This window comes from Lolium perenne, chromosome 4 (assembly GCF_019359855.2).
Source record: "Lolium perenne isolate Kyuss_39 chromosome 4, Kyuss_2.0, whole genome shotgun sequence".
Lineage (NCBI taxonomy): Eukaryota > Viridiplantae > Streptophyta > Magnoliopsida > Poales > Poaceae > Lolium > Lolium perenne.
The window spans coordinates 375848202-375864889 of record NC_067247.2 but is presented as its reverse complement, the minus strand read 5'-3'; the positions used below and the strand labels follow the sequence as shown (position 1 = coordinate 375864889).

Here is a 16688-nt window from a genome sequence, read left to right as displayed (position 1 = left end):
ATGGTCCCGGTACCTGGCGGCGCGGCCCTCTCCTCCTCCCTTCCTCGCCTCGGCCTCGCCGGGCGGGCGGTGATTGGGGTGGATCTCGTGTTGCTCCCTCCAGGCGGCGCGGTCCTCCCCTCCTCCCTTCCTCGCCTCGACCTTGCCGGGCGGGCGATGATGGGGGCGGATCTTGTGCTCCTCATCCTCCAGGTTTGGGATCACGGAACCAAGGGCGGCGGCCCTGGGTGGCGGGGAGGATGTCGACCTGGTGGCGAGTGGCGGGCGTCTGGTGCTGCTGACCGTGGCACCGCGGTGGTGGTCTTCTCTTTCGCCGGAGGAGATCGGGTAGTTGTGTGGCAAGCCTTGGCGGATCTCGCGATCCGTCGCCTAGCTCCCAATGGCGAGGCTCAGCTGCCGGTGAAAGCCGGCCTGGACTTCGGTCATGGCGGATGATGGCGACGCTGTTCCTCGTTACCTTGTTGAAAGCATTGTCTATGCAGTCTGCGTTCTTCGCATGGGCTGCTCCAGGGGAAACCCTAGACCCGGGTCTCCCGGATCGGACGATGGCGGCGCGCAACACCGTTCTACCTGTTGGGGGCATCGTTTTTGGAGCAGACAACGGATGGTGGTGGTGCTGAGGTGGAGTGGTGTGCTTTTGCTGTGTCAGCGTTGTCGAGTCGCTGCGGCATGGTGCAGTGGTGTCTCGGAGACGGATGCAGTGTGATGGACACGCGCAGGATGGTGGAGTCGTCTGACGTCGTGGCGGCATCGATGGTAGGCCTGGTATGGCCAATGCGATGATCTCTTTTGAAGATGGAGTCGAGGAAGACGGCGGTAGCAACTTCTATGGCGTGTGTGTTGGAGTGCGCTGAGAGTCTGCTTGACTGGAATATGCTTCTCATCTGCTATTGGGCGGCCTGGGAAGACATTTGGTTTTTTGATGATGTGAGTTGGTGAATTGTCACACCCCCTTCATCCCTCTGTAGGTTTAGCGAAGTGGCTTCGAGTTTGATCTTTTGTATTGCTCTTATAAGGTGTTGTGAATAATCTAATAAAAAACCGTGTACATCTCTTGGATGCTGAAGCTAGGGTGATATTTCCTCCATTTGAAAGGAAAAAAAGAATACAAGGTGCTGATAAACAGCTTACAACATCAGAGACAACAACGAACAAAGAACCAGCTTGTAGTTGTTGATGCTCTCGATTGCGACCGAAGCACCATGGGAGGACGAAGACAAGTTCGACAAGTAAAGAGAAGAGGTATATACTTCCAAAAATAACTCCGACGATTATTTGTCCATCTCATCATCCCCTAACTGCTAAAACTAAATGCAAAATTCACGGTCGATTATCTAGTAGTAGTAGACTAGCTAATGTAGTGGATCTTCGCCCGAATGACTAGCACTTGTCAGGCTCGGTCTCACGTGACATCTCCTCCAAGGACTTGCCCTTGGGCTCGGGGACCAAGAACGTGAGCATAAACCCCATCAAGCTGCATCCGGCGAGCACGAAGAGCGAGTTGCGCACGCCGATACCAGGCAGGTAGCCATGGGCCGTCTTGGCCGGGTCCGGGCTCTGGGCCAGGTACAAGAACCCGAAGGACCCGATGATGGCGCCCACCTTCCCCGACGCCGCCGATATGCCATGGCACGTCGCGCGGAGCCTCGCCGGGTAGATCTCCGCCGGCACGATGAACGTGGTCGCGTTTGGGCCGAAGTTGGCGAAGAAGAAGGTGAGCGCGTACATGGCGACGAACCCCGCCTGGTGGCCCTTCCCCGTCCAGTAGTCGTATGGCACGGCCAGACCCAGCATGAAGCCTGTCATCATGAAGAATCCCATCGCCTGGATCTTGAACCGGCCGACGGAGTCGATGAAGGCCACCGTGAACCAGTACCCCGGCACGGTGCCGCACAGCGCGATCAGGGTCTGGGCACGCGCGATGTGGTACAGCTCGTCCAGCGCGCTCATCGTCGCCGCCGGTGGGATCCACCCGATCGCGCTGAAGATGTCCTTCTGGAACAGGTTCTGCGAGTAGTAGGCGATGTCCAGGAGGAGCCACGTCGACGCCGTGCCCACGAGGTGGAGCCCGTGCCGCCTCACGAACTCCCCGGAGAAGAGGCCGAACGACGGCGACGGGCGGTACTTGTGCGCCACCTCCAGATCGCCGGCCTGCTCCTTTGTGATCTCTACCTGGAGCACCTTGGACATGTCAGCGGCAGCCCGCTCGGCGTTCTTGGCGATGAGGGCCGTGTACCGCGCCGTCTCCGGCATCTTCATGCGCCAGTAGAAGGTGAGAGCCGCGGGGAGCGCTCCGAGCATGAGGACGATGCGCCACACGTAGTCGGCCTCAGCCGGGGTGGACGCCGCCGGGTTCACGGCGTACGGCGGCGCCGGAAACCGGTTCTTGAACAGCGCGGTGACCCCGATCGCCACGGCGCCGCCGGCGAGGATGCCGAACCCCTGCATCGCGAACACGGCGGCGATGAACGCGCCGCGCGTGCGCTTGTTGGCGTACTCGGACATGATGGTGGCGGAGAGCGGGTAGTCGCCGCCAATGCCGAATCCGAGCCAGAACCGGAAGAAGCAGAGCGTGGCCATGACGGTCGTGGGCGTGTGGCTGAACGACAGCCCGGACGCCACGGAGCAGATGATCATCAGAAGCAGCGTCATGCCGTACACGCTCTTCCGGCCGACCTTGTCGCCGAGCCACCCGAAGAAGAGCTGCCCGGAGAGCGTGCCGACGAACGCCACGCCGTTGACGGCGGCCGCGACGGTCGGTGGCAGGCTGCCAGGGTGGGGCGACCCTGGCACGGTGTAGTAGACTCGGCCGATCAGCTTGGTGACGAGGGAGATGCAGAAGAGGTCGTAGGCGTCGGTGAAGAAGCCCATGCCGGCGACCACGATCGCCGTGAAGTGGTACCACTGCGTCTTGGCGCCGTCGAGCGCCGAGAGCACGTGGACTTGGTCGCCCGCCATTGCGCGCCAAGCTCCGGTAGGTACGTGTGCGCGTGTCCCAGTGCTCGCGAGTTCCGCCGCCGCGATGTTGGACTGTATTGGAGGTTTTGTTGCGATCGGAGTGAACTGAGGGAGAAGGTACAAGTGTCGTTCGATCTGTTATGTATATGCGGAGAGGTGAGAATATTCCAGACTTCATTCCTTGGAAGCCCAACTTCTTATTCCTGCTTAACCGTTCCTTCTTCCCGGCGCCAAAACTTCCATGGACTCAGGCTCTCCCGTGATCCTGCTGCTCGCATGCATGCCCGTGCACAATCAGCATATCCGTTATACATTAGAGGTCGTTTGGTATCCATCATTTGGGTCTGGAATTCTGGAATTCATTTTGGAATTCCATAGGTGGGCTGTTTGGTTGTCACAGAATTGGTTCATCATTTCATTTAGGAAATCCAGCAAAATGACACCATGGGTAAACACAATTCCAAACTGAGACCTGTCATTTGCAATTCTTGTGGAAGCCATTTACAAATTCAATATTGAATTATGTTGTCATTTGCAATTCCTGTGACAACCAAACAAGTGTCTATTTTTGGAATTACAATGTAAATGAAATGAATGCATGTATTCATTTCAAAATGCTACAAATGAAATGAAAGCCTGGCTTCCAAACGACTCCTTACTATTCTTGTCTTGTGCAAGAGTATATACGATTCAGGACTTCGGGTACTTTTTTTTTGTCGCTCGATAAAAACAAGCAGAGTTTTGGTTTTTTAGATCAAGGAAAAATTCAGATACTCTTTAAAGAGGAATTGGCTCTGCTTGTCGGTAAGGCCAAGATGAAATCTTATGTTGGTTTAAAATCTTGGGTTCAGAGTTTTGTATAGGCATTGTAGGTTCAACTAGGATGTTAGTTGGTTGAGTTGCGGATATCACTTTTGGCTCATAGGTGTAGATGCATCCATTATTTAAAATACATATTTCAAAATGTCGAAAAAATCTGAAAAATAAATCTAGGTGCACATCCGGACATTGTATGTCCGCACACAACATTTCGAGAAAAAATGATATTTTTTGTGACTAGTGTAAAAAAAAGACAATTTCCGGTCCTGCAAAATAGCTTTTTACGAGATGTTGTTCTGCACAAGCACAACCCATAAAAATTATCCTTTTCTCACAATTTTTTTGTATGTAAACATAGCATATCAAGATGTACACCTAGATTTTTTCCCCATGATTTTTTGACATTTGAAAAGAAATTTAAATACATTATTCATAATAGGGGCATTTGCACCTATGAGCCAAAACACCATGTCCGTTGAGTTGGTGCTATTTCTAGCTCCACTTTGTAAATGTTTTTGGACCCTTTTCCTAAAAAGAAAATAAATAAAAAATATGCAGCCATTGTTAAGCCCGAAAAAAATCCAGATACTAGTTTTCTCCTTTGATGTACCGCCCGTAAGCGTACCTTAGTTGTAGCCTGGAAAATCGGAAATCACTTTTCATGAAGTCCTATTGAAGTTTATAGTCTAACCTTTCAGAGTGAAAATTCAAGGTCTGGTCTTAATAGGTTGTGCCTGGCTATGGCTTTGGTGGAGGTATTGTTTCGAGAGCGGAGATTATCTTCAGGGTGAAAAACTAAGATCTTTGATCGGATGACGGCGCTACTTGTGCACTGTTCTCTTCTTGGAGACATCTCTTTTGGAGAGGCTGGATTTCAGGTGTTGTCTTGGTGGTGGATGTACTATTGCTTCATGGGCTAGAACATCTTAGCCGATCTTTTATTTTCGTAATTTCTTTTATTTTTGGTTGTGTGCATTTGTACCGCCATTAAGGTATTGCATTATTGCAGAGGCTGGGTGTAATGGGTTCTCTCGATATTAATATGTTTTCTTTATCGAAAAAAATGAAGTCCTATTGAGATTCATTGAATTTATGTGATTTCGATACACACTAAAATAATTATCTTCGGTCAGAATCCTTATATTTAGTAGTACATAAGAACTCCAATAAATTAGTACAGTACTAAACATTTTTCAGTCTATTTTTTTGTCTCACACTAGAATTTCCCCAACATTCGTGCACATCGAACCATTTACACAGTATTATGTCCTGACACTTCAAACGTGCTACTCCCTCAGTCTCGGTTTATAGGTACGGCGCATATCTCTAGATCGTAAAATTAATCAACAGAATGTAATGTAAATATTACAAAAATATGTATCATTAGAAATTTTAGATGTTCTATTTTTTAATGATATAATTTTTGTGCATTAAAATTTATATTATATTTGTCAAATTAATGATCTAGAGATGCGAGTAGACCCTGTAAACCGGGACAGAGGTAGTACATGTTTTTTTACGCACCTGCACTGAAATCCTAAGAAATAAACGGGCTAATAGGGGTGGTTGATGTGCTTAATCACCAGCAAGCCCCAACTTAGAGCATGTACAACGGAAGCCCTTAGGACATCTACAACTCCGACGCTAAGATGGAATGCCTCAGATGCCAAGCTCCAGTTGAGGACCACTCACACCTCTTTTTTACATGTCCATCCTCAACAGCAATATGGAAACGGCTAGGCATCCTACCAAATGATCTTCCCTTCGCGGACATTTGGTTCACCGCGCTACCCGGTAACCTCCCGTGAACGGTATGGAACACCGTCGCACTTGTCATATTGTGGAAGATATGGGACCCAAGAAATGCCAAAGTCTTCAGAGATGTTGACATGACTCCGCAAATAACAATTAGAAACATCCTCTCCGACCTCACTTTATGTTCTCACCGTTTCAAGAAATCGGAATTAAGAGTGGATGCCGACCAGTGGCGGAACCACCTCTCCCACTGTAACTCATGAATTGTCGTTGATGCAATGCAATATATTCAAGTGGGGATCCTCTCTCTCCCCCCTCCCCCGGTGAAAGCTTCAAAAAAGATGAAATTCTTGGTAGTTATACGGTCGATTTCCACCCGATCTCACAAAATAATTTTGCGTCGACTCAAACTTTGTCGCCGGGGCTAGGACTCTTTTTTCTCTCAGGTCCGCTTTGCCCAGCGACGGGCGCTATCTAGGGGGCGCTAAAAAAACCAAGACTTGGCTAGACTTTCTGGCTTTCTTAGCAAGGTTCCCTAGTGTCACGCGTTGGGCAGGTGGGCACCTAGCCATTGACACTAGCGGTCAACTAAGCGCTTAGCGCTGCTGGTAGCAACTAGCAAGGGTGCTTACCTCTTAATCAATTTTCCTCGTCGCCAAGGTGGCAACACACTAGCCGTGGGAGGTGTGGAGGAGGTAGGTTCTCCGGTGCATGCCGTGGCGGTGGCTCCTGCTGCGATGCATGGATGGCCTCTCCGAGGCTAATTCATTGGACGCGCTCCTCGGCCCCGGAAATGGCCATGGCGCGCTCGACGGCTTCGTCCACGGTGTCAGCTAGGGCTCCTCCTACATATGCTCGTAGTCCGTCCGTGTCGTCGTCCTCCGGCAGGTCCTTGATGCTAGCCTGCATGTAGTGCTCCGGTGGGAACGCCGGAACCCATGGGAGCGGCTCCACGTAGTTGGTGTCCGCCCCGCGGTACTGTGACCAGTCACACCGCGGCTGGGGCGCGGTGTGGGGGAATATGTACCCCGACCGCTTGTCCTCCGTCGGCGCATCCCCCTCCTCCACGGGCGGCGGTGGTGGCGGCTGGTACACCTCATGTACCTCGTAGTTGACATCATTGTCGTCGTGGAGGCCCTAGAGGTGCGCCTCGCCGAGCATCGTGCTCGCCGCTCGGCCTCGAACAGCCCGCTCCGCAGCAGGAAGTCAAGAGTGTACATCGGATCCCGTCGTAGATCCGACGGTAGGTGGGCCCAGCGGCGGAGGATCTCCTGACGTCACGCGGGGCCGCGCGTGGGAATGGCCGGGACTCGCACCCGAGCCTGGTTTAAAGCTCCACCCATGCGGCATTTGCGCGTCGGGCCATGGCAGCGGCGTGCCGATCTTGTCGTAGAGGCGCGCCGTCAACACATCGACGTACACGGGCCACTCAAAGCGTGATACGGGAGGCAGAAGCGACGACTTGGGCGTCGGCGCGCTAGCGATCTGGTGTCCGCCATTGCCGCCAGCACGCGAGGCACCGAACCCGGAGGCTTCGTGGTCGTCGCGGCCATTCTAGGACCAGCTTCTGCCCTTCGCCATGGCCTCGAGGTCTCCAGCTATGGTTTGGGGCTTTGGGAAGCTTCGACGGTGGGGACAAATGGTGAGTGGATAGCGACCGTTGTCTTCATTTAAGACCAGCTGGCACGTGCGCGCCGCCCGCGTCTCGTCGCCTCTGACCGGTGGGCTGAGCTTGTTCCGAGAGGATGCACGCACGCGGACGCATGTGCCGGCCGCGCCCAGCGCAAATTCAGTCTAAATTTGGGCTGGATATGCGGCTTTGGCGGATACGCGTTTGCGGCAGGCCGTTAGGCCTCGTTTCTGGCCTCCACGGAGCGCGGCGAACAAAATATGTACGTATGCGAGCCTCCGTTGATGATAACCTAAGAGGAGTAACTAGCAAACTGGTGGCTATCGCACATTAGCATGTTACCTATAGTAGTGTTTCCTGAATGGCCAATTTTGTAATGAACTGGAAACCATCAATTATCTCTTCTTTGGTTGCTCTGCAGCCAAGTTCGTTTGGAGTTCGGTTGCTACTGCTATCAATTCTCCCACTCGTCCTGGGAGCTTTTTTCAGTTCTTTTGGTGGTTTCCCCAATTTGTTCCTGCCAGTCGTAACACTCAAATTGCTGGCTTGGCAGCTATTTGCTGGGCCATCTAGAAAACTAGAAATAGAGCATGTTTTGAGAACAAGCTGATTAGTTCTCCTTTTGATTTAATAAGCTACGCTGCTGTGTTTATGAACTATTGGTCAGGTTTACACGGCGAACAAGATGCCTCTGATCTTCGTGCTGGTGCGGATGGCCTCATGCGCCTGGCGGCGGCGGCTGGAGCTCGATCCTCTGGAAATCCTGGGCAAGATGTTCCACTTCGATTGGAGAACAAGAAACCTGATGTCGCTGATGATGGCGCAGCCTCCTGAAGAAGTTGTTGCTCACCTTAGTGTTGTCCTTTTGGCTAGTTCAGTCGTGCTTCTGGCTGTTCCTTTTGAAAACTCCCCTCGGCTGTAGGCAGTGGTTTAAGTCCCTGTCAGTTAAACTCTTGTGGTGGCCTGTAATAGCTTATTATGAACGCTAGCATTAGGCGGCGATCCCCTCTCGCCTTTTGTTTTTTTTTTTCTTTCGTGAACACCTCTGTATTTTCATTATCTTCTTGGTAATGAAAATTGGATCCCCAGTTGGATCGTTTGGAAAAAAAAAGTGTTTCCTGAATGGAGATTATCTTGCTGATTTTATGGGCCATCTAGACTACCAAAAATGAATTCATTTTCAAATGGAACTCCTCTTAGTTTGTACAGGTGCAGAACGAAAATCAAGGATAAGACGACGCTCCTTGTCCATAAGGCCATCTAGCTGGATTTTAATTTAGAGTTCGTTTATCTTTTCTCTTATATTATAATTAAGCACAAATATAATATTTAGAAAAAGAAAGACTCACTCCCGTGTCGCTGCTTACGGCGGCACCGGGGCGCCCCCATCCGCTCCGGCCCCGAGCCCCTCCCCTCCGGCCCTCCCCTCGCCGGCGGCGGCAGATCTGGCCGCCGCCGGTAGCTGCTGCTTCCCTCCAAAGGAGGTCGCGGCCCCCTGTCCTCTGCTCGTGTGCGAACGTCCTGCTCCTGCAGCGTCCTGGTGTGCGGCGCGGCGTGCCCCGTGGAGGCGTCCCGGCGAGCTGAGCGCGCGAGCCCCCGCCCCCTGCCTGAGTTTGCCTCTCGCGGCTGCTGCGCTCTGGCGTGGCGGCCGGGTCCAGGTGCGGTCGGTGTGCTGCGCCAGATCTGGCGATTTCAGGCTGCGGGGTGCTCCCGCTCGCTCTTCTCCGGTCTCTGCCTGGGTGCTAGGCCGGTAGCTGGTCTTCTGGCCGGCGTGGTGCTGGATGGTCGATGACGTCGGTTCTTCTTCGCGCTGCCGCAGCTTTGGGCGCCCCTCCGATGGGATCTCCGAGTTCCTTCCAAATCCGGTGCTCTTGGCCTCCGTTGATTCGGATGGGAGGTGTCATCCAGGCTCCCGGGTTGTTCTGCCGTGCTGGTGGTTGCGTGAGGAACCACTTCTTTGCTCTGTCATCAGTCTTTGGCGTTGTGCCGCTGAGCTGACGGATCCATGGCTTCGCAGTGGCGGCCATGGTAGCGACGCCACTCCCTACCCGGGGGCCGTCGTGACGGGGTGTTGAGCTCCCTCTGTCTTGCCATCAGTTGCAGAAGGCGCTGGTCCCTCTGTACTGGTGTGCCCCGTGGTTCTGCAGATGGCGGCCATGGGTGCGGTCTTCTCTCCATTGTGAGGTGAGCCGTGGCAGTGGTGGTGGTGGCTTCTCTTTGCTGGTTGCAAGGCTCTTGCGTCGGATTCTTGTCGAAGGTCTATGGCGTGTCTGGCGCGGGTGATCTTCACGCGTGCTCTCAGCTTGCCCACCCTTCGGGTATATCGGACCCAGGTGGGTTTGGGGTTGCCCTCGGTGGTGCTATGCTTTTTGACTACGGCGGCGAGCCCCGCGTGCGGTGAGGGTGCCCCATGTGAGAGTGCTCTATGGTGTGTCTCTGCTCTGTGATGCCCTTCGTCTCCCTCCAGTTGGTGGCACACAGGCGTCGTGGCGTCGTCTCGGCTGGGCCTGACCTTTCGGCCACACCCTCGACACAGGTGGTGTTGGTGCGCTGTGTGGTCTCGGATGGGCGTTGCCTTTCGACTACGTCGACGGTGCAGTGTCGCGGCTGAGCCTCGGCTGATCAAGGCCGTTCGATTACTCCGGCGATGCCTCGAGCTGGGTTGTCTCTCCTGCTGTCATGTCGTGCTGGCTCTTCCTTGTGATCGTTGTGCTTGCGTCATGATGGGTCTTCTCATCAGTCAACTATCTCCGAGGATTCTCGGAGTGGCCCCTTTTATCTCTCAGCTCTTGTGTGTTGTTGGCGTGTGTGTGTTTCTTCTTTTATTTCTCTCCTCATGTAACCCCTGTAGAATCTGGTTCATTTGAACCTATCTTGTAGAGGCTGTGAAGCTTCATAGGCAACTTTGAATGAAAATATATTCAGGTGGGGATTAGTCCTCCCGGTGAAAATTCAAAAAAAAATATTTAAATTCTTATAGCCAACTAACATTATCTTATTGTACTCGCTCTAACATATTACTAGAGTAAGAGGCTACTTGTCATACCTCTAGACTAATTGACAAAGAAAAATCTCCACTCGCAATTGGTCAAAGCCATGGCACTTATGTTAACGTATTACTGAGTTCCCAACAAATCTCAAGTTCACAAGTTGAGCTGCTAAAATTTTGATATCCCATACAAAGGATAACTTTGTAATATGGTAGTGGATGCAATTTTCTTTCTTCCTTCTTTCGTCTCTGACCGCTTGAAAAAACTATCAGGTGCCAAATATGTTTTTGTTTTATGCTATCGTTTATAACATGATTTGGGTGGTGACTTGGACGAGTATGATTTGATTTTTTTTTGAGCAAACGGCAGGACTATGTTGTGTTTTTTTAATTGATTTTGGGTACAAAAAATACAGAGTTATGTTACAAAAAGAGCTAAGGGGCTAAAAAACAAGCTATACAAGCGAGCAAGGCCACTAGAAGAAAAAAAAAAAACTAGAAAAACCTCTAACCTAGGAAGCTAAAAGCAACTTAGCTATTTCTTTTAGCACGTGATTTAATGGAGGCTACTAATAAACGGGCATGCAAATTCTTACTTTTGATTTGTAGTTTCATGAGTCTTATCTAGTCTACTGAGTTTAGCCACTGAAATTGGCTCCACATTCATCCCATGTGTTATTCTATTTTCCATTGTGTTCGAGTTATAGAGATACAACAACTCATTCGGAAATTGAGATTCCGTTAAATATTAGCCAACGGAGTAATATTATACAAACAAATTTACTATTTTCTGCCGTTTCCATGGACAGAGACCATGTGGCTCCCATTAAAGACAACTTCCATTTTGTAATGTTATCATCTTGGCAGCCTACTGATTTTGTGAAGCAACTTGGCAACACATGTCAAATGCTAAGTTATGAGGGTTTAGGGTGCAAGCTGTAGAGATGACAAAAAATTGCTAAATTAGATATATTGAGCTAGTTGTATGGTGTGTTTTTACTACCATCGTTGCATTAGGTATCTTTATTTTATAACTGTGTGTCAACCATATGTTGCTTGGTGACATGTGAGGATATCGGACATAAAATGATCACATCGCCAGCTGAAAATGTAGATGGATTCCATAGTTCGATTAATGAAGCACGAGAGAAGCTAGTATATTGTAAGAAAGTGCTCTTAATATAGCTTAATGTAAAAGGTGCATATTCTCTAAATATTTTGTTTCCATCCTTGTGAGTTTATTCGGCAACTAACACTACAGTACCACCAAGCTCATAAGAGGTTATCATATCTTATCTAATGCAACCACCAGGCCCACCATAAAGACAGTTAGCATGATCAATAGGAGTAATAGAGTGGCATTTTTCATTGGTAACTGTCATGGGTAAGTCTGCCATGATTGGGCTGCTATTTCCATCCTTGTCAATAAATCGAAGGTCAGTGAATGATGCTGCTCGACCCATACCACCATTTGGGCGGGCACCACTGCCCATTGGAGGAATAGGAGAGCCCTTTTTGGAACGGACATATGCACCAAAAGCCACTCTGGTTGCCTTTTTTGCTAGGTAGTTGAACAACGACTTTGGAAAGTATCCAACCCCTGTGGGGATGTTGTTGAAGCCGTAATACACCCACCAGTCTCCACTCTTTTTGTCCTGCAATTGGTTGGGGTTTAGTTCAATACTCTTTGCCTTTAATTTATACCTTAATTTGTGTGAAGCATTTTTCATCTTATAAGCAAATTATATACCTTTATCAGCCATGAAGTGAGATTTTCACCAGAGAAATAACATGACAATGAAATGAATAGATGGAAGTTACAACTCTGACCTTATTCACCTTTAGAGTGATATTTTGTATAGGTCCACCCGGGACATGATCAACTGGGTGTACAATATCACCTGGAGCTATAACAGCGCCACTCACTTTGATGAAACCAGGGCACTCCATGTTGAGGCAGCCGGTTGTAGCATCTCCATCTCTCTGTTGCATACATTTTTGTGTGTGGGTCAAAAAACCTTATATATGTATATTTTCTATTTGGATAAGATCAATTTTTGCTACAAATAATGAGATCAATCATCAAAGCATAATGCATGTATAACAACGATTGTTATCACATTACCGTCCAAGAGGTATAGAAGTGAGGATGCGAGTCGCCATAGTGATCTGGATGGATCTGTTGAACAAAAGGTACACATAATATGAACATTGTGTCACATGAAATGGGTGAACATATGGAACATATGAAAAACCAACCGAAAACATTAATATAAATTAAGCCATAAGATTCTCAGTATTAAAGTTTGACTCCATTCCAATGAGGCCATAAGTTTTAGAATTGGACAATTCTATTTATTGTTTCTTACAACTCAATAAACAATCTCACATGTATATCTAGACTTTCCAAACATATATGTGAAATTTAATAAGGGGGGTTCTATTGAAAATATTTCGGATACTCCTCGTATAAAATTTACATCGGGAGAAAAGTTGCACCCATTTTGCACTAGTGAAGGGTATATTTTAGCTAAGAAATAAATAGGTTAAAATAATATTATGGTTACATTATGCACATTTGATTTGAGAACAAGGATGTTCCTAACATTTCTTGTTTGCATAAAGCCTTAATGTGAGGTGATTATTGCAATATCATACTGTTGGCAATTAAATACCCAAATTATTGTTTGAATTGAGAATCTATGTGTGAAAGAAGAGATAAAATGACACTTACATGCCAGCCAACTTGAATCGAATTAAGGCTTGATGTATTGCCGTCTCCATCATGAAAAATCCAAAATGTAGTCGAACTCAATTGGCCACGTTTTAGTTCATGGTCATACACATCCATGGTAACATGTAAGCCATAGTAGGTATCGTCAGGACCACTAGATGGTGTTTGGTGTCCTGCGAACTATACAAGATAAAGGCACCCAGGAATTAAAAACAAAAGCCTAAAGAAATGGTAAGTTGTATAAATACATAATAATTAAACTAGAAAACATTCCAAAACTCAGGACAACACTTCGGTGTTCCGCTAAATTTTCTTGGAAAATAGTATGCAAGTTACACATTGTTTGATTTTGCGTTAAAACACGTGAATCAAGACATCATAAAGTAAAGTGTTAAAAATAAGATAATATCTGAGAATTACACGAGGTATAGGTACCATTAGGCCAACTAATTTACTTCTTCCCACACTAACATGTCAATAATTTTACTTGTATGCTCATTCGTGTATTTGTTTCTTCTCCAAATTCATTGTGACTCTCTCTTCCTAAGGAAATCTCTCAACCAAGTTAATAAAAATCGAAGGCGTGGATAATTAATAACAAATTAATATAGTATCATGATTTGAGTACAATATTTTCTAAAAGAAATTTAGAGAAAAACTAGAAACGCAGGAGGCATTACTACAGAGTTATAACTAGTAGTACATGTTTAGCACATTGTACGTTTATTTAAGAAATTTAGAGAAAAACTAGAAACGCAAGGAGGCGTTACTACAGAGTTATACTAGTAGTACATGTTAGACTAAATAGGTGGTTGATTGGGGAGAATCAGAGCTTAGAGGATCAAACACATGTCATATTATGCTGGAAAGACTATCGGTGGATCAGTGCTAACGTGACTTGTGTGCAACAAATCATATTGCATGAAGAAAATACAATAGTTTCCTGGGTACAAAAGCAAGGGCCCTTTTGGAATAAAAGGGTATTAAAAGAGAGTATAGCTTTGAAACATGAAATAAACATCCCTATTGATGCCTTTCTTGTTTAAGAGTGAGAATATTCAATTAGTCAATAGCAGAACCCACCTGTATGCATAGTATGAAGAAACTTGATACGTTATACTCAATGTGCTATTCAGCATCAAAGTAATGTACGTATAAAAGGCCAAGAAATGAACAACAAAGTATGCTCAGCATCAATTTATAATACTTTTTGTGTGTATCTTTTAGGAAGAAAAATATAAATGAAAATCAAATAGAAAAAAGGGCAGTAACATAAACAATGCCGTATTAATCATCTCAAATAGAAAAATATGAGTCCATGTTTTTATGGGTGTTTTTTTAAACGTAGGTAACATAAACAATGCCATATTAATCATGTCCAATCCATATTTTAGATACCTTTGTCTTAGAGAGAAAATAAGGGTAGGTAGAAACAACCCGTCATGTACAATTAATCATGTATGCTTCTCAGACAATTAGTAATTACACGACAAAAAATTGATGGCTTCATTTCGTGAAGAAGAATATTTAAGCAGCCCTTGATGATTATACAATAATAAAAGGGTGGAATAACCAAATTAAGGTTTAGGAACACATTATTAATGTTTGGATTTAGTTCTTTGACACTAATGTATAGGGGAATTGAAAGAGCAAAGGATAGAAAGAACTATGAAACACTATTTACAATTCAGGATGAGCAACATCCCACAATATTGTCGCTCTTATACTATCAAACACCATCCTTACTAATAACTTGGTTCATTTATGGAAGTATTTACACCAAAATTTAATAATACCTTGTTGAGATATACATATTGGTTGCAATTTTCTATATTCTAAATTATAAATCATTTAAACTATTAATAAAAAGGAGTTACTAACATTGTGGGATTATAAGATTTGTTTTGGGAAATATCTTTTACATGGAATGTTTTATTAATATTTGTTAATAATTAATTTAAATCAATGTCAACAAATATCTCAAACATAAAGAAAGAAAAACATAAATATAAACTCGCAAATATGTCATTCATCCCACCTGTTAACCACAACAATATGATTTTATCTAGAAATAGTAGCTAAATACAATGAGGAGTTCCAAGCATTGTGCTAAATTTGTTGTTGAGAAAGGAAGATAAAGATTAAAAACTCACACTGCACTATAATTTTCTTAACTTCTTAAATTGGTAAAGATAAGTAGGATAAGTGAAAGAACTATAGTTTCTTCATAATCCGATGGCAATTAGGTTACCACAATATTATGTTTGCTCAAGATTATGATTTAAATTTTCTATTTTTCTTGGAGGATATGTGTTTCTTTGTACATTTGCAAAAATTCAAATAAATAATTACCTAGGTACATGCAAAATGCATAGGTATACAATTAAAAACAAATCAGAGACCAAATGGAAAATAAATGAAACAATTATAGTGCAATGTACATCATATTCAACTTGTATGAAATAATATACACATGTGTTTATTTTACAACAATAGAATATTAGAATGTGTGTTCTATTACTAAATAAACAAAGCCAACATACATGCTTAACATTTAAAGTACTATATATTGTGTTCATTGCACCTCACATAATCCGAGATACAATAGTTAAGTAAACGAAGTGAAGATAATATAATTTAACTCACATATGCTTCATTCCATGAACTAGAACCTTGTCCCGATATTATTGCTTCAATGGAGTTTGACTTTGAACTTGTCAACGATAGTTTTGTTGAACCACGTAAAAAATCTTGTGCTATAGAATCAGTTACCTTCGAGTGAAACGGTAATTGTTTGTTAAGTGGGAAATACTATAAATCGAGTATCTAATGTAGAACAAAGAACTTCAATCCGACATAATTTTTTTCCTTGAGTTTGTTAACGCCGCACAAGTAAAGATGCTAACCACTTTTAAAGTAGAACCTACCATAGTCCTTTGAACTTTTCAGTAAACTACTATAGAGTGTACATCGACTAATGCATTTAGTCCATTCAACATAAATATATGTTAATAGTAGTTATATCTGCAAATGTTCCATATTCTTAGCTTCACAAAATCCATATTAATTAATGTTTATACAAACACAAAGTGGTTGAAAGAGAAACAAATAGGAAAATACGAAAATGGTGGGAACAAGGATAACAAAATATTATAACAAGCCCACATTAACATGACCTACAGAAACTGTCTTGTCACATTGCCCACATGATTTTGCACACTAGATGTAAACCTAGGTAGAAACCAAAGTGAGCGATGGTATGACAACAAGAGGGAGTCTATAATATCACTACTAGGGCTCCACAAATAGATATGAAAGCAGTGAATAAATTTTATAGTCACAAAGATCCTAGGGAAAACAAAATTGCTTGTTTAACATCAGATCTACTAACACTATCTTGCATCATCATGATCTGTAGAAAATAACAATTTTGTATAACTACCAACCTTACATGATGTAAAAAAAAATTATAAACCAGACCCTCCAACCCCGATCCCTTGTCTATTGATAACTGTACCATCTCTTTGATTTTGTTTTAACGCTAGTATCACTTTATGACCCTCAAGAAAATCTTGGTCCCCAATTCAATACAAAACACATAATAGCAATATAAAATAACATAGTATTGCAACTCATCGTAGGATTACCTCTTTGGTAGTAGGGTACAACTGAAGTCCTCTACTTTGAAGTATATAAAGAAAAAAACATAGAACAATCGTTGGTCGAAGTGGAGTAAGTCTGAACATTTTTCTATGTGAAAGATGAAGATAAATGCATGCACTGAGAAGTGAGATTAAATTGTA

The 16688-nt window shown here is 45.3% G+C and overlaps 1 protein-coding gene across 1 annotated transcript; it reads right to left on the bottom strand.

The window, feature by feature from the left end:
- Nucleotides 1–1068: 1068 nt before the first annotated feature.
- Nucleotides 1069–3053, bottom strand: LOC127297139 (probable inorganic phosphate transporter 1-7). The gene has a single exon (XM_051327417.1). It carries the CDS (start codon nucleotides 2956–2958, stop codon nucleotides 1381–1383), a length of 1578 nt encoding a protein of 525 aa, XP_051183377.1. The 5' UTR covers nucleotides 2959–3053; the 3' UTR covers nucleotides 1069–1380.
- Between the last annotated feature and the right edge of the window lie 13635 nt (nucleotides 3054–16688).